The 23,015-nt window shown below is 40.4% G+C and overlaps 1 protein-coding gene across 2 annotated transcripts in view; it reads left to right on the top strand.

Annotated features, from left to right (window-relative positions):
- CHST9 (carbohydrate sulfotransferase 9) overlaps positions 1 to 23,015 on the top strand; it is a 259,567-nt gene that overhangs the window by 214,287 nt on the left and 22,265 nt on the right. For both annotated transcript variants that reach the window (XM_049901387.1, XM_049901386.1), the window contains one exon: positions 20,713 to 20,750. In XM_049901387.1, the coding sequence (XP_049757344.1) occupies positions 20,713 to 20,750 (38 nt within the window). The remainder of the gene's footprint in view (positions 1 to 20,712; positions 20,751 to 23,015) is intronic.

The raw sequence follows: 23,015 nt of genomic DNA, 5'->3' as shown, positions 1-23,015 counted from the left end.
ACTTCTTCGTTTAGTCCAAGCTCCTCTTATTCACTGTGGATGATGTAAAATTTGAATTTTGTTATCTAAAGAGGCATCAAATTAATCAAATATAAACGAGATGCAACTCTTTCCCAAAGTTCTAATCTTGATGCTTATTTTTTTCCATATACTATAATATGACAGTCTTTTATCCTGTAGTTTCCTCTCTGTAGAAGATTGCCTGATATTTTCTTCTAACCTCTTTCCTGAGCTCAATTTCTGCCTTCTCCAGGATGTCTTACTGGCATTTTAGACTTAACCAAGGCTCAGCTGAGCTTATCCCATCTCCACCATTAAACCAAAAACTAAAACCATTGTAGTCGAGTTGATTCCAAACTCATAGCAAACCTACAAGGCAGAGTAGAACTGCCCCTTAGGGTTTCCAAGGCAGTAAATTTTCACAGAAGCAGACTGCCACATCTTTCTCCCACAGAGTGAGTGGTGGATTCGAACTGCCAACCTTTTGACCAGCAACCAAACCTTAACCACTGCACCACCAGGGCTTTTCCTGCACCATAACTGACCAAATTTACTCCTTTGAACTGGTCCTATTACCTTGTTTCCATCTTTACATTAATAGCATCTTCTCCCAAGTAATCAAGCTTAAAATCTAGATCATCTTTAATTCCTTTCTTTCCCCTGCCCTCTGTCCCCCTCCCATCTGAATGTTAAGTCAATTCTGTTCACACAAGGTCTCATACATTCCTCTATGTCCTTCCATTCTCCTTACCAGCATTCTCCATCTTCTAACTATAGCACTGCCCGATTAGTCTTCCTAAAAGAAAATTGTGATCACTCTTGGCTCAAAAATCTTCAAGGACCCCCTTACCAAGTAAATTTCAGAATCTTCCCTTAAGTTTATAGGCTCCTCCATGATATCGGTCCATCACATAATTTTTTCCTTGTCTCTTTTTAAAAACCATTTGTCAAGTCGATTCCAGTTTATCCACACGGACTACACTTCAGTCAAGCACAGCTATTTACTGTACTGTTCCCTGCAGAGGTCCATGCATTTCCTGGTTCTGTGCTATTTTACATGTTTTTCCTACTGGACTAACTACCTTTCCCCTGATCTGCTTCTCTTAAGCCCTACCCAGATCAAATGCTACCTCCTCCATGAGACCTTCCCAGGTTTCTCCACCAAACATGGTTTCTTTCTCTCCCTGCAATCTCCTACTGCACCTTATTGGTTCCAGTTTTATGGAAATGTTCTATATCCTCATTCTTAAGTTTTTAGAGTCAAAGAACTTGAGTATCTATAAGCAAATTTAGAGGCCGTTTGTACTTACAACCCTATCTTTTCATACTGAAACAAAGGAAACACAAGAGCAATGAAATAGTTTGTGAGATATTGCATAGCTTGCTAATGGCACTACCTTTTGTATCTGCCTAAATACACAAATTACTAGTAAATTCCTTACAGCTCCATGGTTACCTTCTTGTGCTCATCTTGTTTCCTCCACTTTTCCTCGGTTCCTCCAGAACACCTAGCATATTTATTTTGTCCAGAATAAACACTTGTTAAAGTATTATTGAGGAGCACTGGTGGCACAGTGGTTAAGTGCTCAGCTGCTAACTGAAAGGTCAGTGGTTTGAACCCACCAGCTGCTCCACAGGAGAAAGATGCAGCAGTCTGCTTCTGTAAAGATTGTAGTCTTGGAAACCCTATGGGGCAGTTCTACTCTGTCCTGTAGGGTTGCTTTGAGTCGGAATCAACTTGATGGCAATGGGTTTGCTTTTTGGTTTAAAGTATTGCTGCAGAATCAAATGGATTAGTTTTGCTAGAGTCAGAGTATCCCTGGACTTGAGGGCAACCTGAAAATCCTTTGGCTGTGAGATATCATTCGTTCCTTCCTTCACCTAGCCAATATTTTCTGAGTGGTTCAAGTTACGTATTTAAGTTCATAGAATTTTGAAGATCGAACACCCAAAATATGTTTATAGACAAAAGAAAAGAGCAAACATTAATGCATCTGTCTTGGGCTAAATTAATTCCCTTTGACTCTAGATTGTTAACCCAAACTCAAATTATATAATTTTCTTTGAGCCATTCGTGTCTCCACCTCAAAATCTTTTTGGAATGAGGTGAGAAATAAATTATCAGCAATTTCATTTTTCACCTCATAACCATAAAATACACCTAGGTACTTTTCTACCTCTCTCTCCCACAGGTGTGCATGTATACACACACACCCATGTGTTCAAGTGACACACGCACACATGAACACGCAAACCATTCGCATCACAGTTATCTCTGAAAAATGAATGACTGCAGCTCCAGAGGAAAATTCTCTGACAGTGGTGAGAATTAAACATCATTAATTGCTACGACAATGATCTTTGTTACTACCATTGTCATTACTGTCTAAAGCCCAGCTTCAGTACCTGTTTTTGCAGTAGAGTTATAAATAGTGAATACAGACTTTAAAAAAAATACTCAGGGATAAAGGTGGTCACTTTCTGTGACATCTGAAGATCTGTTAATAGACAGCTCTCAGTGGGGGGATGAAAAACAATTTATAGCTCTTTTGGGGGCAAAAGTGGCGAGATAACATGTCTCAACTATATATACTAGTACACGGTCTTATTAGCCATCTGTCACAGAAACAGAATGACTTCAACCAACAGTTTACATCAAACTCATTTTCTAGACAAAGGAACTGAGACTTGACAGAGAATGAGTCATGGGTGGTAGAGGGGATACTGAGCACCCGTAATTCACTTAGCCACTGGCTTCCTGCACCCTCATCCTTTTTCTTCTCAGTGTTTCAGGGCATTGTTTGCACTACGTGGGTTTGAGGTAGGCACCCTAGGTTTGATTGATATGGCAATTTGCATCTGAAGGCGTCGCTCCATAAATACAGTGCAATGAAAGGCTACTCTCTCACAAGCCAGTTTCCCCCTCTGGGCTGACTTTAGAAGCTCGTTGATGTCACTTCCTTCCTCAGTCAGCAAGTGCATTTTCTTTAATTCTCAAGACCAGCTGTCCGTGCTGTCAACAGAAAGTTATTAAAATTCCTTTAAAGTGAATAAAAATAGCCTAAAAGCAAATGTACTTGGAAACAGGAAAGAATCAGTATGCAAAGTCCACAAACCTCTGAGCGAAATAGTGTTGATCCAACCAGAGATTTCAAACATTGTATATTCAAGACGCTAGGAAAAATAATTAAAAGATGCCAAACCACAGACTCCTTCATGTTTTATTAGCAAAGGCTTATACAGTTAAAATGCAGCCCCCGCATCCATTCCTCTTTCTCAAATATGACTTGAATAAATTTGGGGATGACTTAGGTACTCCTTCAGTGGGATTCCCTCCTTTCTTCTTGAATCAGCCAGGGAACGTCTACATCTCCACCAGGACAAGACCATCCAACGCAAGAGGAAAAAGTGATCATTAGCAGCAATCATCATCTCTTGAAAACTCGTTGCCCTTGAGTCATATTTAAATAGTTATAACTTGCAGAAAGGGTCATTCTGGGTCCTGAGTTCACCTGACCTCTGTAACTGGGAGACTGCAGTGTAACCTTCTGAATCAGCTCTTGCCTTATCCTTCACTTCCCCCCAGCAACTGGGCTCCTACCCTGTTGTCTGAATCACATATGATGCAGTGCCTAGCTCCCTCCAAAGCCTAGATATGTTCCCTGACACTTACATCGCCATCAGTCACCTGCCTCTTCCCTGTTCAGGCAGATACCACAAATCCTGGACTCACTCTGACCTTTTGCCAAGGAAGCTTGTATCCAGGCCATCTTTTCATCCCAAGACAGCCCCAGTTTGTGTCTTGGATTCCTCCGTGTAAGTTGGGCTCTCAGGTTAAACTGCACTGATGCTGCCCAGCCTGCCACCACCCAAGGCCTCCTGATTACACATACTGCTTGGTGCCATTAAAAAGAAGTCACTAAAAAATGAAACAGCACCCATACCTCACACCATGCATAAAAACTAACTCCAAGTGGATCAAAGACCTAAACATAAAGACTAAAACGATAAAGATCATGGAAGAAAAAATAGGGACAACCTTAGGAGCCCTAATACAAGGCATAAACAGAATACAAAACATTACCAAAAATGACAAAGAGAAACCCAATAACTGGGAGCTCCTGAAAAATCAAACACCTATGCTCATCTAAAGACTTCACCAAAAGAGTAAAAAGACCACCTACAGACTGGGAAAGAATTTTCAGCTATGACATCTCTGACCAGCACCTGATCTCTAAAATCTATATGTTTCTGTCAAAACTCAACCACAAAAAGACAAACAACCCAATCAAGAAGTGGGCAAAGGATATGAACACACACTTCACTAAAGAAGATATTCAAGCAGCTAACAGATACATGAGAAAATGCTCTCAATCATTAGCCATTAGAGAAATGCAAATTAAAACTACGAGGAGATTCCATCTCACTCCAACAAGGGCTGGCATTAATCCAAAAAACACAAAATAATAAATGTTGGAGAGGCTGCGGAGAGATTGGAACTCTTATACACTGCTGGTGGGAATGTAAAATGGTACAACCACTTTGGAAATCTATCTGGCGTTATCTTAAACAGTTAGAAATAGAACTACCATACAACCCAGAAATCCCACTCCTTGGAATATACCCTAGAGAAATAAGAGCCTTCACATAAACAGATGTATGCATACCCATGTTTATTGCAGCTCTGTTTACAATAGCAAAAAGCTGGAAGCAACCAAGGTGTCCATCAACGGATGAATGCTTAAATAAATTGTGGTATATTCACACAATGGAATACTACGCATCGATAAAGAACAGTGACGAATCTGTGAAACATTTCATAACATGGAGGACCCTGGAAGGCATTATGCTGAGCGAAATTAGTCAGAGGCAAAAGGACAAATATTGTATAAGACCACTATTATAAGATCTTGAGAAATAGTATAAACTGAGAAGAACACATACTTTTGTGGTTACGAGGGGGGAGGGAGGGAGGGTGGGAGAGGGTTTTTTACTGATTAATTAGTAGATAAGAACTGCTTTAGGTGAAGGGAAGGACAATACTCAATACATGGAAGGTCAGCTCAACTGGACTGGACCAAAAGCAAAGAAGTTTCTGGGATAAACTGAATGCTTCAAAGGTCAGCAGAGCAAGGGCAGGGGTTTGGGGACCATGGTTTAAGGGGACTTCTAAGTCAATTGGCAAAATAATTCTATTATGAAAACATTCTGCATCCCACTTTGAAATGTGGCGTCTGGGGTCTTAAATGCTAACAAGCGGCCATCTAAGATGCATCAATTGGTCTCAACCCACCTGGATCAAAGAAGAATGAAGAACACCAAGGTCACATGATAACTAAGAGCCCAAGAGACAGAAAGGGCCACATGAACCAGAGACCTACATCATCCTGAGACCAGAAGAACTAGTTGGTGCCCAGCCACAACCGATGACTGCCCTGACAGGGAACACACCAGAGAACCCCTGCGGGAGCAGGAGATCAGTGGGATGCAGACCCCAAATTCTCACAAAAAGACCATACTTAATGGTCTGACTGAGACTAGAGGAATCCCAGCGGTCATGGTCCACAAACCTTCTGTTGGCCCAGGACAGGAACCATTCCCGAAGACAACTCATCAGACATGAAAGGGACTGGACAGTGGGTAGGAGAGAGATGCTGATGAAGAGTGAGCTAATTATATCAGGTGGACACTTGAGACTGTGTTGGCATCTCCTGTCTGGAGGGGGGATGGGAGGATAGAGAGAGTTGGAAGCTGGAAAAGTTGTCACAAAAGGAGAGACTGGAAGGGCTGACTCATTAGGGGGAGAGCACGTGGGAGTACGGAGTAAGGTATATATAAACTTATATGTGACAGTCTGACTTGATTTGTAAACGTTCACTTGAAGCTCAATAAAAGTTAATAAAAAAAAAAAAAAGAAGTCACTACATCTATTCACTGTAGCCGTGCTAAGAATCCTTCACCACCCATCTTGTCATACTGTATTTGTCATACTGTGGTGGCTTGGATGTTGCTATGATACTAGAAGGTCTGCCTCCAGTCTTTCAAACACCAGCAGTCACTCGTGGTGAGCAGGTTTCAGCCAAGCTTCCAGACTAAGACAGACCAGGAAGAAAGGCCAGGTGATACTGTAATATGCTTCCAAAAATTAGCCAATGAAGACGCCATGGATCACAACAGAATATTTTCCAATATAGTGCTGGAAGATGAGCCCACTGGGTTGGAAGGCACTCAAAATACACAGTGGTCACAACAATGGACTTGAGCATACCAGTGATCATCATGATGGCCCAGGACTGGGCAGTGTTATTCTATTGTACACAGGGTCACCATGAATTGGAGCCAACTCAACAGCAACTAACAACAGTTTAGTGAAACAAGATGGTGGAAATTTGGATAAATTTAAACAGAAAGGACAATTATAATATTGCTGATCTTCAGGAAAAGCGTACATCATGATCTTTTGAGTTATCTGAAAATAACTCCTAGTCCATCACTTCAATTCCCACCATTTTAAACACTGACTGTCTTATATAAAGCAGAAATAAAAGAACCTTTGACATAATCACTGTTAAGATGATTTAAAAACTCTTGGAAGGACAACAACTGGGAGCCCATACAAAATGGGCTGCTGTCACAAAACCAAGTATTTGGTATGACCCAGAATTTATCAATAGTTAATTGCAATTTTTTTTTAATTGCAGGCCTAAAGAGGCCTAAAGGGGTCCTTTTAAAGATTTCATAATCCATGAACTTTTCCTTTCATGAGAGAATGAGATCCAAAAGCAGCTGCCCTTAAACCTACTAAAAGTGCTGCCATTCTATTCAATAAATATGTATTGAACACATCAAGTGTGCCAACACTGGACGGGGCCCTGAAGATACAACAGTAAGCCAGATGGACATATTCCCTGACTTCATGGACCTTACATTACAAAATAGAAGACAAGGAAAGAAGCAAGCAAACATACAAATAAATAAATGTTCTGCTGTGTGTATATTCTCAACAACAACAAAAAATATGTAGTATTTAAAAAAGAATCACAGGTGAATCTAGGCGGAGCCAAGATGGCGGACTAGGCAGACGCTACCTCGGATCCCTCTTACAACAAAGACACGGAAAAACAAGTGAATCGATCACATACATAACAATCTACGAACCCTGAACAACAAACACAGATTTAGAGACGGAGAACGAACTAATACGGGGAAGCAGCGATTGTTTCCAGAGCCTGGAGCCAGCATACCAGTCAGGTACGGCACAAGCACAGAGACCTGCTCCACCCCCCTGAACTAACCCCGGGAGGGGGACTAGCCGGTTCCACGGGCGGCGTGGGACGCAGCCGTTAGGAGAAGTCCCCGGGAGGCAGTGACTGATCTTGGAGCAGAAAGAGCAGCACCCGAGCCGGGGAACCATCCCACAGGGATTTGGACTGCACGCAGGTACGCCATAAACACGGAGAGTTGCTCCACCCCCTGAACTAACCCCGGGAAGGTGACCATCCGGGTCGCGCGGGCGGCGTGGGACGCAGCCGGTAGGAGAAGTCCCCGGGAGGCAGCGACTGGTATTGGAGCGGGGAGAACAGCGTTCCAGCCGGGTCACTCGGTCGCGGCACAAGCACGGGGAGCTACTCCACCCATCTGAACTAACCCCGGGAGGGGGCCCACCTGGTTCACGGGGGCGGCACGGCCACGCGGCTGGAGGGACGAGAAGTCCCCGGGAGGCAGCGACTGATTTTGGAGTCGAGAGTGCACCGTCCCAGTAGGGGAGCCTTGACGCTGGGCGTGGGGCTGGAAGCGGAGGATCTGACCGTGACTCCAGCGGGCCAGACCCCCCGGGGGCAATCTCCACACAGACAGCACACATAGGCGACGCGCCCGCGGGAATCTCAGATATAATAGTCTTTCCAAGCAAGACAAGCAACTCTGGCTATATTCTGAGGTGCTACTCTCCTATCTCTCTGTTCCCTCCCCCACCCTCCCCAGGCGGCTTCATTAACATCTGAATAGCCTGAGCCAGAGGGAGAACTCTGATAGGGATCTGACTGCAGTTTTTTTTTAGCGGATTTTCTGGAAAAACTAGTTTCCCAGTGATGGCTCGGAGACAACAATCCATATCAAACCACTTAAAGAAGCAGACCGTGACAGCTTCTCCAACTCCCCAAACAAAAGAATCAAAATCTTTCCCAAATGAAGATACAATTTTGGAATTATCAGATACAGAATATAAAAAACTAATTTACAGCATGCTTAATGATATCACAAATGAAATTAGGATATCTGCAGAAAAAGCCAAGGAACACACTGATAAAACTGTTGAAGAACTCAAAAAGATTATTCAAGAACATACTGGAAAAATTAATAAGTTGCAAGAATCCATAGAGAGACAACATGTAGAAATCCAAAAGATTAACAATAAAATTACAGAATTAGACAACACACTAGGAAGTCAGAGGAGCAGACTCGAGCAATTAGAATGCAGACTGGGACATCTGGAGGACCAGGGAATCAACACCAACATAGCTGAAAAAAAATCAGATAAAAGAATTAAAAAAAATGAAGAAACCCTAAGAATTATGTGGGACTCTATCAAGAAGGATAACCTGCGGGTGATTGGAGTCCCAGAACAGGGAGGGGGGACAGAAAACACAGAGAAAATAGTTGAAGAACTTCTGACAGAAAACCTCCCTGACATCATGAAAGACGAAAGGATATCTATCCAAGATGCTCATCGAACCCCATTTAAGATTGATCCAAAAAGAAAAACACCGAGACATATTATCATCAAACTCACCAAAACCAAAGATAAACAGAAAATTTTAAAAGCAGCCAGGGAGAAAAGAAAGGTTTCCTTCAAGGGAGAATCAATAAGAATATGTTCTGACTACTCAGCAGAAACCATGCAGGCAAGAAGGGAATGGGACGACATATACAGAACACTGAAGGAGAAGAACTGCCAACCAAGGATCATATATCCAGCAAAACTCTCTCTGAAATATGAAGGCGAAATTAAGATATTTACAGACAAACACAAGTTTAGAGAATTTGCAAAAACCAAACCAAAGCTACAAGAAATACTAAAGGATATTGTTTGGTCAGAGAACCAATAATATCAGATATCAGCACAACACAAGGTCACAAAACAGAACGTCCTGATATCAACTCAAATAGGGAAATCACAAAAACAAACAAATTAAGATTAATAAAAAAAAAATACACATAACAGGGAATCATGGAAGTCAATAGGTAAAAGATCACAATAATCAAAAAGAGGGACTAAATACAGGAGGCATTGAACTGCCATATGGAGAGTGATACAAGGCGATATAGAACAATACAAGTTAGGTTTTTACTTAGAAAAATAGGGGTATATAATGAGGTAACCACAAAAAGGTATAACAACTCTATAACTCAAGACAAAAACCAAGAAAAACGTAACGACTCAACTAACATAAAGTCAAACACTATGAAAGTGAGGATCTCACAATTTACTAAGAAAAACGCCTCAGCACAAAAAAGTATGTGGAAAAATGAAATTGTCAACAACACACATAAAAAGGCATCAAAATGACAGCACTAAAAACTTATTTATCTATAATTACCCTGAATGTAAATGGACTAAATGCACCAATAAAGAGACAGAGAGTCACAGACTGGATAAAGAAACACGATCCATCTATATGCTGCCTACAAGAGACACACCTTAGACTTAGAGACACAAACAAACTAAAACTCAAAGGATGGAAAAAAGTATATCAAGCAAACAATAAGCAAAAAAGAAGAGGAGTAGCAATATTAATTTCTGACAAAATAGACTTTAGACTTAAATCCACCACAAAGGATAAAGAAGGACACTATATAATGATAAAAGGGACAATTGATCAGGAAGACATAACCATATTAAATATTTACGCACCCAGTGACAGGGCTGCAAGATATATAAATCAAATTTTAACAGAACTGAAAAGCGAGATAGATACCTCCACAATTATAGTAGGAGACTTCAACACACCCCTTTCGGAGAAGGACAGGACATCCAGTAAGAAGCTCAACAGAGACACGGAAGATCTAATTACAACAATCAACCAACTTGACCTCATTGACTTATACAGAACTCTCCACCCAACTGCTGCAAAATATACTTTTTTTTCTAGCGCACATGGAACATTCTCTAGAATAGACCACATATTAGGTCATAAAACAAACCTTTGCAGAGTCCAAAACATCGAAATATTACAAAGCATCTTCTCAGACCACAAGGCAATAAAACTAGAGATCAATAACAGAAGAACGAGGGAAAAGAAATCAAATACTTGGAAAATGAACAATACCCTCCTGAAAAAAGACTGGGTTATAGAAGACATCAAGGAGGGAATAAGGAAATTCATAGACAGCAACGAGAATGAAAATACTTCCTATCAAAACCTCTGGGACACAGCAAAAGCAGTGCTCAGAGGTCAATTTATATCAATAAATGCACACATACAAAAAGAAGAAAGAGCCAAAATCAGAGAACTGTCCCTACAACTTGAACAAATAGAAAGTGAGCAACAAAAGAATCCATCAGGCACCAGAAGAAAACAAATAATAAAAATTAGAGCTGAACTAAATGAATTAGAGAACAGAAAAACAATTGAAAGAATTAACAAAGCCAAAAGCTGGTTCTTTGAAAAAATTAACAAAATTGATAAACCATTGGCTAGACTGACTAAAGAAATACAGGAAAGGAAACAAATAACCCGAATAAGAAATGAGAAGGACCACATCACAACAGAACCAAATGAAATTAAAAGAATCATTTCAGATTATTATGAAAAATTGTACTCTAACAAATTTGAAAACCTAGAAGAAATGGATGAATTCCTTGAAAAACACTACCTACCTAAACTAACACATTCAGAAGCAGAACAACTAAATAGACCCATAACAAAAAAAGAGATTGAAACGGTAATCAAAAAACTCCCAACAAAAAAAAGTCCTGGCCCGGACGGCTTCACTGCAGAGTTCTACCAAATTTTCAGAGAAGAGTTAACACCACTACTACTAAAGGTATTCCAAAGCATAGAAAATGACGGAATACTACCCAACTCATTCTATGAAGCCACCATCTCCCTGATACCAAAACCAGGTAAAGACATTACAAAAAAAGAAAATTATAGACCTATATCCCTCATGAACATTGATGCAAAAATCCTCAACAAAATTCTAGCCAATAGAATCCAACAACACATCAAAAAAATAATTCACCCTGATCAAGTGGGATTTATACCAGGTATGCAAGGCTGGTTTAATATCAGAAAAACCATTAATGTAATCCATCACATAAATAAAACAAAAGACAAAAACCACATGATCTTATCAATTGATGCAGAAAAGGCATTTGACAAAGTCCAACACCCATTTATGATAAAAACTCTTACCAAAATAGGAATTGAAGGAAAATTCCTCAACATAATAAAGGGCATCTATGCAAAGCCAACAGCCAATATCACTCTAAATGGAGAGAACCTGAAAGCATTTCCCTTGAGAACGGGAACCAGACAAGGATGCCCTTTATCACCGCTCTTATTCAACATCGTGTTGGAAGTCTTAGCCAGGGCAATCAGCCTAGACAAAGAAATAAAAGGTATCCGGATTGGCAAGGAAGAAGTAAAGTTATCACTATTTGCAGATGACATGATTATATACACAGAAAACCCTAAGGAATCCTCCAGAAAACTACTGAAACTAATAGAAGAGTTTGGCAGAGTCTCAGGTTATAAAATAAACATACAAAAATCACTTGGATTCCTCTACATCAACAAAAAGAACACCGAAGAGGAAATAACCAAATCAATACCATTCACGGTAGCCCCCAAGAAGATAAGATACTTAGGAATAAATCTTACCAAGGATGTAAAAGACCTATACAAAGAAAACTACAAAGCTCTACTACAAGAAATTCAAAAGGACATACTTAAGTGGAAAAATATACCTTGCTCATGGATAGGAAGACTTAACATAGTAAAAATGTCTATTCTACCAAAAGCCATCTATACATTTAACGCACTTCCGATCCAAATTCCAATGTCATATTTTAAGGGGATAGAGAAACAAATCACCAATTTCATATGGAAGGGAAAAAAGCCCCGGATAAGCAAAGCACTACTGAAAAAGAAGAAGAAAGTGGGAGGCCTCACCTTACCTGACTTCAGAACCTATTATACAGCCACAGTAGTCAAAACAGCCTGGTATTGGTACAACAACAGACACATAGACCAATGGAACAGAATTGAGAACCCAGACATAGATCCATCCACGTATGAGCAGCTGATATTTGACAAAGGACCAGTGTCAATTAACTGGGGAAAAGACAGCCTTTTTAACAAATGGTGCTGGCATAACTGGATATCCATTTGCAAAAAAATGAAACAGGACCCATACCTCACACCATGCACAAAAACTAACTCCAAGTGGATCAAAGACCTAAACATAAAGACTAAAACGATAAAGATCATGGAAGAAAAAATTGGGACAACCCTAGGAGCCCTAATACAAGGTATAAACAGAATACAAAACATTACCAAAAATGATGAAGAGAAACCCGATAACTGGGAGCTCCTAAAAATCAAACACCTATGCTCATCTAAAGACTTCACCAAAAGAGTAAAAAGACCACCTACAGATTGGGAAAGAATTTTCAGCTATGACATCTCCGACCAGCGCCTGATCTCTAAAATCTACATGATTCTGTCAAAACTCAACCACAAAAAGACAAACAACCCAATCAAGAAGTGGGCAAAGGATATGAACACACATTTCTCTAAAGAAGATATTCAGGCAGCCAACAGATACATGAGAAAATGCTCTCGATCATTAGCCATTAGAGAAATGCAAATTAAAACTACGATGAGATTCCATCTCACACCAGCAAGGCTGGCATTAATCCAAAAAACACAAAATAATCAATGTTGGAGAGGCTGCGGAGAGATTGGAACTCTCATACACTGCTGGTGGGAATGTAAAATGGTACAACCACTTTGGAAATCTATCTGGCGTTATCTTAAACAGTTAGAAATAGAACTACCATACAACCCAGAAATCCCACTCCTCGGAATATACCCTAGAGATACAAGAGCCTTCATACAAACAGATATATGCACACCCATGTTTATTGCAGCTCTGTTTACAATAGCAAAAAGTTGGAAGCAACCAAGGTGTCCATCAACGGATGAATGGGTAAATAAATTGTGGTATATTCACACAATGGAATACTACACATCGATAAAGAACAGTGACGAATCTCTGAAACATTTCATAACATGGAGGAACCTGGAAGGCATTATGCTGAGCGAAATGAGTCAGAGGCAAAAGGACAAATACTGTATAAGACCACTATTATAAGATCTTGAGAAATAGTAAACCTGAGAAGAACACATACTTTTGTGGTTACGAGGGGGGGAGGGAGGGAGGGTGGGAGAGGGTTTTTTTATTGATTAATCAGTAGATAAGAACTGCTTTAGGTGAAGGGAAAGACAACACTCAATACATGGAAGGTCAGCTCAATTGGACTGGACCAAAAGCAAAGAAGTTTCCGGGATAAAATGAATGCTTCAAAGCTCAGCGGAGCAAGTGCGGGGGTCTGGGGAACATGGTTTGCGGGGACTTCTAAGTCAATTGGCAAAATAATTCTATTATGAAATCATTCTGCATCCCACTTTGAAATGTGGCGTCTGGGGTCTTAAATGCTAACAAGCAGCCATCTAAGATGCATCAATTGGTCTCAACCCACCTGGAGCAAAGGAAAATGAAGAACACCAAGCCCACATGACAACTAAGAGCCCAAGAGACAGAAAGGGCCACATGAACCAGAGACCTACATCATCCTGAGACCAGAAGAACTAGTTGGTGCCCGGCCACAATCGATGACTGCCCTGACAGGGAGCTCAGCAGAGGACCCCTGAGGGAGCAGGCGAGCAGTGGGATGCAGACCCCAAATTCTCATAAGAAGACCAAACTTAATGGTCTGACTGAGACTGGAGGAATCCCGGCGGTCATGCTCTCCAGACCTTCTGTTGACACAGGACAGGAACCATCCCTGAAGACAACTCATCAGACATGAAAGGGACTGGTCAGCGGGTGGGAGAGAGACGCTGATGAAGAGTGAGCTAATTATATCAGGTGGACACTTGAGATTGTGTTGGCAACTCTTGTCTGGAGGGGGGATGGGAGGATAGAGAGAGAGGGAAGCCGGCAAAATTGTCAAGAAAGGAGAGACTGAAAGGGCTGACTCAAGACGGGGAGAGTAAGTGGGAGTAGGGAGTGAGATGTATGTAAACTTATATGTGACAGACTGATTGGATTTGTAAACGTTCACTTGAAGCTTAATAAAAGTTATTATAAAAAAAAAAAAAAAAAGAATCACAAGAGGAGATGGAGTGACTAGGGAAGAAGTTTTGAGATCTTAATATTAAACTGAGACCTGAAAAATATGAAAGAGCCAGCTCTGTCGGGAGATAACAGTGTGTGCAAAAGACCAGAGGTCAAAATGGACCAGAAGTGAACATAAGACCAAATTGATTGAAGGCTAGGGAGAGAGAGGGAGCAGACATGAGGTTGGGGAAGTGTGCAATGAGCAGCTGGTACAAGGTATGTCAGCTGTAGTAAGGGGTTTGGAGAAAGCAAAAGAGGAAACAGGAAGACCACCGGGAGTTAATGTTGGTGGGCTGCAACAAAGTATTGGCTGTGGACAGAACAACATGGATTGTAGATAATGGAAACTGTCCTTACTGTGCACAGACTTCTCTGACCTCCCATCTTTGGCCCCTTGAGCCATTTTCTGGTCACAGTGCCACTTTATAAGAAATGGCTGCTGCTCTGCACTCCTTTGAAAAGTAGAGATAGGGCCAGTGTTCACTGAATTACCTAATCTGCCCTGTTTCAGATGACCGTGTTGGTCCTCTTCTCCAAATTATCAGATTCCTTCCTAAAACGCTCTTTTATGGGGAAGAGGGGCATGTGGTACACCAGAATTCCATAGCTATAGAATATTAATATTACTCTACATATGCAGAAAACTAATAGGCATATTTGCACCCAGGGAGGAAGAAGACAAGAAGATTCATAATCTCATCTCTTTCTCCTTTCCCCATTTCAAGTCTTCACATGTGGCACCTTCAAAATAACCTGAGCATCCCTACCATAAGAACTACAAGAGTTCACAAAAGATAGTGTTAAATGCAGATTATAGCTCAAAAGTAGATAACATCACGGGAAAGGAGGAAATTGAACCAACAAACCCTTTATTTCTTATACTCATTTTGTTACTTAGAAATGGGGCAGAAGGTGAAGAGGAAAATGAGAGAAGCATGTTGAAGAAACGCTTGAGAGAAAGTGGTAACAAAGTTGGAAACCCTATGGGGCAGTTCTACTCTGTCCTATAGGGTCACTATGAGTCGGAATCGATTCAAAGCCAAAGGGTTTTGGTTTTTATAGCTTATCTCCGAAGAGCTGCTCAAGAGCTAGTCCTTCCTTTGGAACGTGCAGGGTTTGAACACCCCAAGCCTGCTCTCCAAATTTTATATATTTTTGAAGGTCTGATTCAAGTTTCACCTCATGGATCTGATTCCCACGTGCCAAAGACGGGTTCTTGTATCCACCAAATCTCTAACCATTTGCTCAAACATGCCTATATCTAAAGTATATTCTTGAACTCCAGTAAGTAGAAATCAAATAATCAGTTGAAATTGTGGACCTTGACATATTTCTGCATAAATTAAAAAGGAATGTAATAGTGGTTAATGGCAGCATACCCCTTAGAAATCTATTTGTTCCCCAAGACTAGTCACATAGATAGTTCCTCCTCTTTGCTGCCACAGCATGTCATTCAAACCTCTATTGAAACACTTCACATGATGTGTGACAGTTTGACTCTTTACTTACCTTGAGGGCAGATGCGTGATTATATTCATCTTTGCATACCTGGCATTTAGAAAGTACCTGCCTGACACAGTGAAGCCATTATAGTTTTAGAATGAATGTACTATGAAATATTGAGCTAATACCTTCAGTTTACTAAGTTAGGAGAAACAGCTGGACAACTAATGAGTCTACAGTTTTGAGGGAGTAGAAAGTTGTCCTGAGGAAGTAGAATCTGAGAAAATATTCCACATGTTAGAATCTACCATCCAAAATACACTTTAAACTTCAGATTCTTGCAAGTGTGTGCATGGCTTCAGAAGGTCTGTTAACTTTCTGCAGTTGTCGCATTTTGCTGTGTGTTGGCATTTTCCTGAGGAGCAGATTCACAGTTGCTCTTCGATTCTCAAAGAGGCCTTTTACCGAAAAGAGGTTAAGACGCACTGCTTTAAATTGTTTAGGCAGTGAAAGAACTTCCCCTGGAGTTTTATTCAATTTGAGGTGATTAATCAAACTACTTACAATGGGAGGGATTAGTGAGTCTCAACCACAAGAGAGTTTGGAGAATCTGAGGCAGTTAACCCTAGAATATAAATCTTAGAAAAATAGGTCTCCTCAAATGTTGGTAGAGGTGGGGTGGGGTGTTCCCGTGATTTTCATTACTGAAGTCCATGAGTAGATAACAGTGTTACAGCACTATCTTTACCATCAGCTGAAACAATATTGTCCACAACTTCTCTCTGCCATTTATTCTACTCCATTTTTTTTATTATTCCACCTCACCTGCTACTCCAAGAGCCTGTCAAGTGTTTTTATTTTCCTCCTTCTGGTTGTCATCTAACCAAAAGCTAGGGAGACAAGACCCAAATATCAGACAGATAAGACTGCTTTTATCCTGAAAATCATCTGTTGCTATACTTCAAAAGGAGTCAAAAGAAGCAACATTTAACCTTAGAACTTTGGGCATTCAGATGAACTTGGACAATTTCTTTAACTTCCTTAAGCACTAGTTTCCTAATCTATAAAAGTAGGAATAATAATATTTACTTCCCAAGGTTGTTCCAAGGATACAGCGTATTTGGAATACTTAGCACAGGGCCTGGTACATAGCACAAATTCCCTCCCCTGCCCTTTAAGGAAAAGCCAAATCAGAACATTTGAATTTGAAGTTACCTGAATGTCAGACTTGCCATGTCAGCTTTCATAAGCTCTACATACCCTCACTGTAATTATGGGCACAAGCCACACTTACTAACATCCCCCTTAAAATCTATTCTCTGTCCCATTGCAGCTTTAGTATTATCATTATCTACAAGATTCCCTAGCTAAAAACCTCAAGATTGTTTTTGCTCCCTGCACTTGTGCTCCCACATCCAGTCAGTCTCCAGAACCTACCTGGGAAATGCTGCCTGCTCCGGCATTGCCTCCATTCCTACTCTCACTGCCTCATTGCTCCTGCCTGGAGCTGCACAGGCTCACCACTCTCTCTGGCCCCTCTGCTTTCAGCCCATGTTCCACACTACCACCAGAGTCATCTTTCTAAAGGACAGTTTTGGTCACCTCATCCCCCTTCAGAAAAACCTTTGCTGGCTTGCGTTGCCTGAAAAGCCCTTCTCAATCTTGCCTCAAGTCAACAACCTCCCCAGGTTGGTCAAGCTTTCCCTCCTCCTACAACCTATACTTGGGCCACTCAGAACTTCTCATGGTTCACCCAAACACTCTCTATTCTTGCCTGCCCCTAGACTTTTCTCGTCCTGTCCCAACTACCTGGAGTGCCCCTCTCTCATTTTTTGTATGAAAAATTCATATTCATTTTAACTTAATCCTCACAAACCTGCAGTGAGGTAACTATTATTAACTCTTTATTATAGATGGACGAACAGGCCAGAGCATTAAGTAGCTGACCCAAAATCTAGGAAGTGGCAGAGCTATAATTAGATGCCAGAGTTTCATCTGCCCCATGTTCTAGATTCCAGTATTCTGCAGCATCATTAGGTTATGACTGTTTGATGAGACTGGTTCTTATTTTCCTCTTGAATTCCTTCAGATCTCAAACAAAATAAAACGAAGCTTTTGTAATGCTGCTATCTCCTCTGCCACTCCACCCCCAGTCTGTTCATCCCCCATTCAGCAATCAGAGCTAAGTGGTCCTTTCAAAGTCCAAACCTGGCCATGCCATTCCAACTTCCTTACCTGCAAAAAAAATCAAAACTCATTGCCATTTGGTCAATTCCAACTCATAGCAACCCTATAGTACAACTGCCCCATAGGGTTTCCAAGGAGCAGCTAGTGGATTCAAATTGCCAACCTTTTGGTTAGCTGCCTGAGGTCTTAACAACTGTGCCACCAGGGCTCCCTACCTGCACCCCTGCCTAAATCCGATTAAAGGCTGATTTCCCACTACTCTTATGATCACAAATCTCCTAAAAATGGAGACTGACTTACCGTATATTTCCTGCCTGCCTTTGCAGCCTCATCTCACACCTTGTGTCCCCCTTACTTCTCCACTGCAGCCACCTTGGCTTCCATTCAGTGCCTTGGACTCACTGTGTCCCCTCCTGCCACAAGGCCTTTGCACAGGGCTTTCCTTCTGCCTGAATGCTCTTCTCACTCCTCTTGGCCAAGTTAACTTCTTCTCATTCTTCAGATTTTACTCAGTTATCACTTCCTTGAAGGGCCAAAATTGAGATATAGATGATCGGTCTAATTTAAAAAACCAACCTTTTCCCACAAACCATGTTAGCTCTTCTTTAAATACTCTACATATAGTCTGGAAAAGGGAACCTGAATATTAAAATATATAATGATAGGGTATCTGCTTGGTCAGTGACATTGAAATTAATAAATTGGTTCTTATTATCTGGAAACTCCAAGATTGCCCCTGGCATGTTTTGACAGTGGCATGATTGAATTGCCCACTCTTACCCTACCATTTTTTTGTATGCTTCTTATACTTCTACTGTATTCCTTACAGACCTAGCCCAGTACTGAACACTTAGTAAAATTTCAAAATATACTTGTTATTAGTTGATTCATTGACTGGTAACTATCACTTATTTATTAAATGTCTTTTTTGGAAACAGTTTGGCAGTTTCTTAAATAAACATGAATCTGCTATACAACCCAGCAATTAACACTCCTGGCCATTTATCCCAGAGAAAAAGACTGGTGTTCACACAAAGACTTGTATATTAATATTTAGAGGAGCTTTATTCAAATAGACAAAACATGGAAACAAGCCAGATGTCCTTTGATAGTTGAATGGCTAAACATAAACAAGCTCTGATATATCCATACCATAGCCTACTACTCAGATATACAAAGAATTGACTACTGATGCTCAGAACAACCTGGATGGATTTCCAGAGAATTATTCTGAGTGAATAAAGTTAATCCCAAAAGGTCACATAATGTCTGATTCCATTTTTATAATATTCTTGAAATGACAAAATGACAAAAATAGAAAACAGATTAGTGATTACCAGGGGTTAGGAGGAGGTAGGGTTGGGAGGGAAGGTGCGGCTATAAAAGGACAACATAAGGGATCTTTGTGGTGATGGAACGTTCTGTATTTTGACTGTATCATGTCAGTATTGTGGCTGTGATACCCAAAAACCCAGAGCCGTCAGTGGTTGTGATACTGTACTATATAATTATGCAAGATGTTACCATTGAAGGAAATTTGATAAAGGGTACATGGGACCTCTCTGTATTATTCTTACAACTCTGTATGAACCTACAAATACTTCAAAATAAAAAGTTTAATTTAAAAAAAAAAGGATATGTTTAATAAAGCCCTTTAATAAAGGGCTGGCAATCTACTTCCAAAAATCAGCCATTGAAAACCCTGTGGAGTGCAGTTCTACTCTGGCACACATAGGGTCACTATGAGTTGGAGTCAACTCAACGGCAACTGGTATTGGCACTGGTATTGGCATTAGTCTGAGGAGTCCACAACCACATAATAACTCTGGTGCCACAACATTTCTTCTTTACTGTCTTCCCTAGTGGCTCGTTGGTTATTTATTTATTATCACGAAGCATTTTTTTTCCTTCTACTTAAGACATAGGATGTTGGTCACTTTCTGGATAATTTCGCAATGACTGAGGTTTATTATTTTAGAGTCTTTATCCTTTATGACCCTCTCTTGCTTTTCATGCATTACCCTGACTTTATCCTTTCCTGACCAAGATACCATTTATGAAACTGTAGGTTTGCACTTTAGTCTCTAGCGGTACCATCACAACAAAGTATAATAGTAGCTACTTTTTTTAAAAGTAGCCCTTCTGTCATCTGCCACCTCCAGCTCTCCTTGTCTACTCCTCAAGGTTCCCTGAGCTCAGTGTTGGTGTCATACTTGAACAGGTTGTCGTTGTTTGGAAACCTGTGACTGGCTCTTGTTCCAGTTTCTCTTCGGTCCTTTTCATCTCTTCACTATTTCTCTGCCAAGTTTAATACACTCTTCTGATATCACCCTTCCTGGATTTCCATGCCATTTTCTGTTATCTTCATCTAATGTGGTTTATTTAGTTTTCTTTTTTTTTAAATTCCAATTCCTAGAGTGATTGTAAGTGTTTATATTGTGATACGAGGCTCCATGATGTGGCAGTTTACTTTTATAGAGATTTACAGCGATGGAAACCCTATGGAGTCACTATGAGTCCGAATCCACTAGATGGTAGTGGGTTATGTTGTGATACAAATCCTTTCTCAGAGAGTCCCTGACTATTGGAGTTTGAGAACAGGGCAGGGCCAGTACTGCATTTTATTCATTTTCATACTTTAATGTTAAATTTCTTTTTTTCTTTCTCTTTCAGTGACTAGAGAAAAAATCCAGGAACATATCATCAGCCAGGTACTTCCTCATTTTTCATAAACTGTCATATGGAATTTTGCTTCAAAATGTTAATAATTAAGCACCTGTAACTGTTAATAAGACAAAGGGCAACACTAGTTATTGGACGTGAACAATATACATGTTATTGGTTCCAAGAAAAAATAGATGGGTCATATGTGGATGATCATGCACTTCTTGGTCTCTCTCCCCACCCCCGTTTCTTCCCTCCACCCATCCTGCCAAAGTATGGGAAACAGCAGAGAAGTGGAAGCTGCCCGTTCTGACTTGTAAGCGTCCCTCTGATCATATCATGACCTCTGCATTGATACGTCATGGCTGCAAATAGATACTTTTATCAAGTTTTCCCTTAACTAAGATGACGCTCCTCTGTGATTTTCCCAAGTGTTAATTCATCCAGCAGAAAGTCGCTCCCTCCCAGACAGTAAGACCTGAACCCCTAACAGTGGAAAATTCCATTATGGCCTTTCATTTCTACTCACAGTTAGCTAACTCCTTCCTGTCTGCTTCTCTATTTTTTTTATCCAGCCTTTGTACTTATTTACTTTTTATATTTTAGGGAGATGGAGTTATTCTATTTAACTGGTTAAGATGCTTGAAACAAGCAGTCGTCCATACAAACCAATGAAAGGTTTCACCAAAAGCATGGGTGACACCACGTTCAATAGGCCCAACCTGCTGTGGTTCCTCTGAACGCTGCCTGTGTCACCAGACTCAGGGAATGCAGACATCGGCCTGTGGCAAAATATGCTCGGCTTTCACTCACAGACACACATCTCTGTGTTTTGTTTTGTTTCTCCTTTGGCATAAAGTATAACTCACCCTTGCCAAGGAGAAGAGTGGTAAATGTCCATTTGTACCAGTTAAGAGTACATTTTTCAAAGTCTTCTAATGCGCTCCAAAAATAGGTTCCAATTTTGTCCCCATTGTCATTCCACCCAAATTAAGCTCCAGCTTTACCTAATCTGTGCCAGATGCCCTGTAACTCATCAAGATTTTTAAATAGTCAATTGACTTGGATAATATACCATGATAGAAATCCAGTAGGCAACATTTAATGCTTATCAGATGCCATTTTGCTTTTGAATGTCACTATAAATGTTCACTTGTAGTAGCAGGCATTTAACACTTGAAAATGCCATTATGGTGCAACAGCAAAATCAGTTGGCCACTTCCAATAGTTTATTTGCCTCTTGAACTTAGTTTCTTTATCATTTTATTTGTATGCACTCCAGTGATTTGGTAAGGTTGTGCAATAATCAGTAAAGTTTTGCTTTACTATTGCTGCCCTTTTTATTTATTTAAGTTATATAAGGATAATTTTCTTTGTAAATGGACCTATTTTCTATATCAACTTTATAAGTTAAAGCACTTGATCAAAAATATATTAAGACCATTGCTTATGGGCAGGTTTTCATTTCCTGTATTTTCCTTTTTCCGTTTGTTTAAACTAGTAGAATATGTAGACACCAAAACAGAGCACCAAATATTTACTCATAGTATTAAGCACTGATTTGGTGCCAGATAAAATCATAATGGTTTCCAGCCCCAGTGGGAGTGAAAGTCTTTGGACTTGAATATAAGACGGGAGGGTCTTAAGTACATTAGTTTGACAGTCATTCTCAGAAGAAATAATTGTGTGGTTCACTGTCTGACAGCTGAGATTTTTAATTCTATAATGAAATTGCTATTCACGCTCTTAAAACAGGAGCTGCACCCACTCTCAAGAATGCACTGAGAACACAATTCAAAGAGGCATCTTACACCTCTAAAGTATCTAAATTCTGGCCAGAAGTCAAGAAATGAAGTCATGTTCTTTAAAACCCTCTGCCACCAAAAGAATTCGGCTCTTGAGAAACATTTTTGAAAACTCACTTTGGATAATCAATCCAGTATTCTATATCAGAGAGGCATGTGAAAGGGAGCACAGCCTGCCATTAATCTTGCCATAAATCCTTCCCACCAGGCACTATAGATTGTATAATTAAATTGAAATTGAAAATCGGGGCTTTTTTTCCATTAAGCAAGCTCTGAGTTGAGCACCAACGTGAGAAATCAGGGTTGGAGCGGAGGAGAAGCTGTCTCTCGCCTGCTAGCCAATATCCAACGTGCGTTTTTAGCCCACAGCTATTTTACCGCACCTGAGCTCTGAGAACAAACAACTATCTGAGTCCTCTGGAGGGAACGCTGAATTCTTTCCTGTGTAATTCACGGGGGAAATTAGTATGCTTTTTTAAAAGTAACTTGTTAATGCGGCTTGTTTAC

The sequence above is a fragment of the Elephas maximus genome, chromosome 11 (assembly GCF_024166365.1).
Source record: "Elephas maximus indicus isolate mEleMax1 chromosome 11, mEleMax1 primary haplotype, whole genome shotgun sequence".
In the NCBI taxonomy this organism is placed as follows: Eukaryota; Metazoa; Chordata; class Mammalia; order Proboscidea; family Elephantidae; genus Elephas; species Elephas maximus.
The sequence above is the reverse complement of the archived record's forward strand: the minus strand, read 5'-3'. Positions and strand labels throughout refer to the sequence as shown.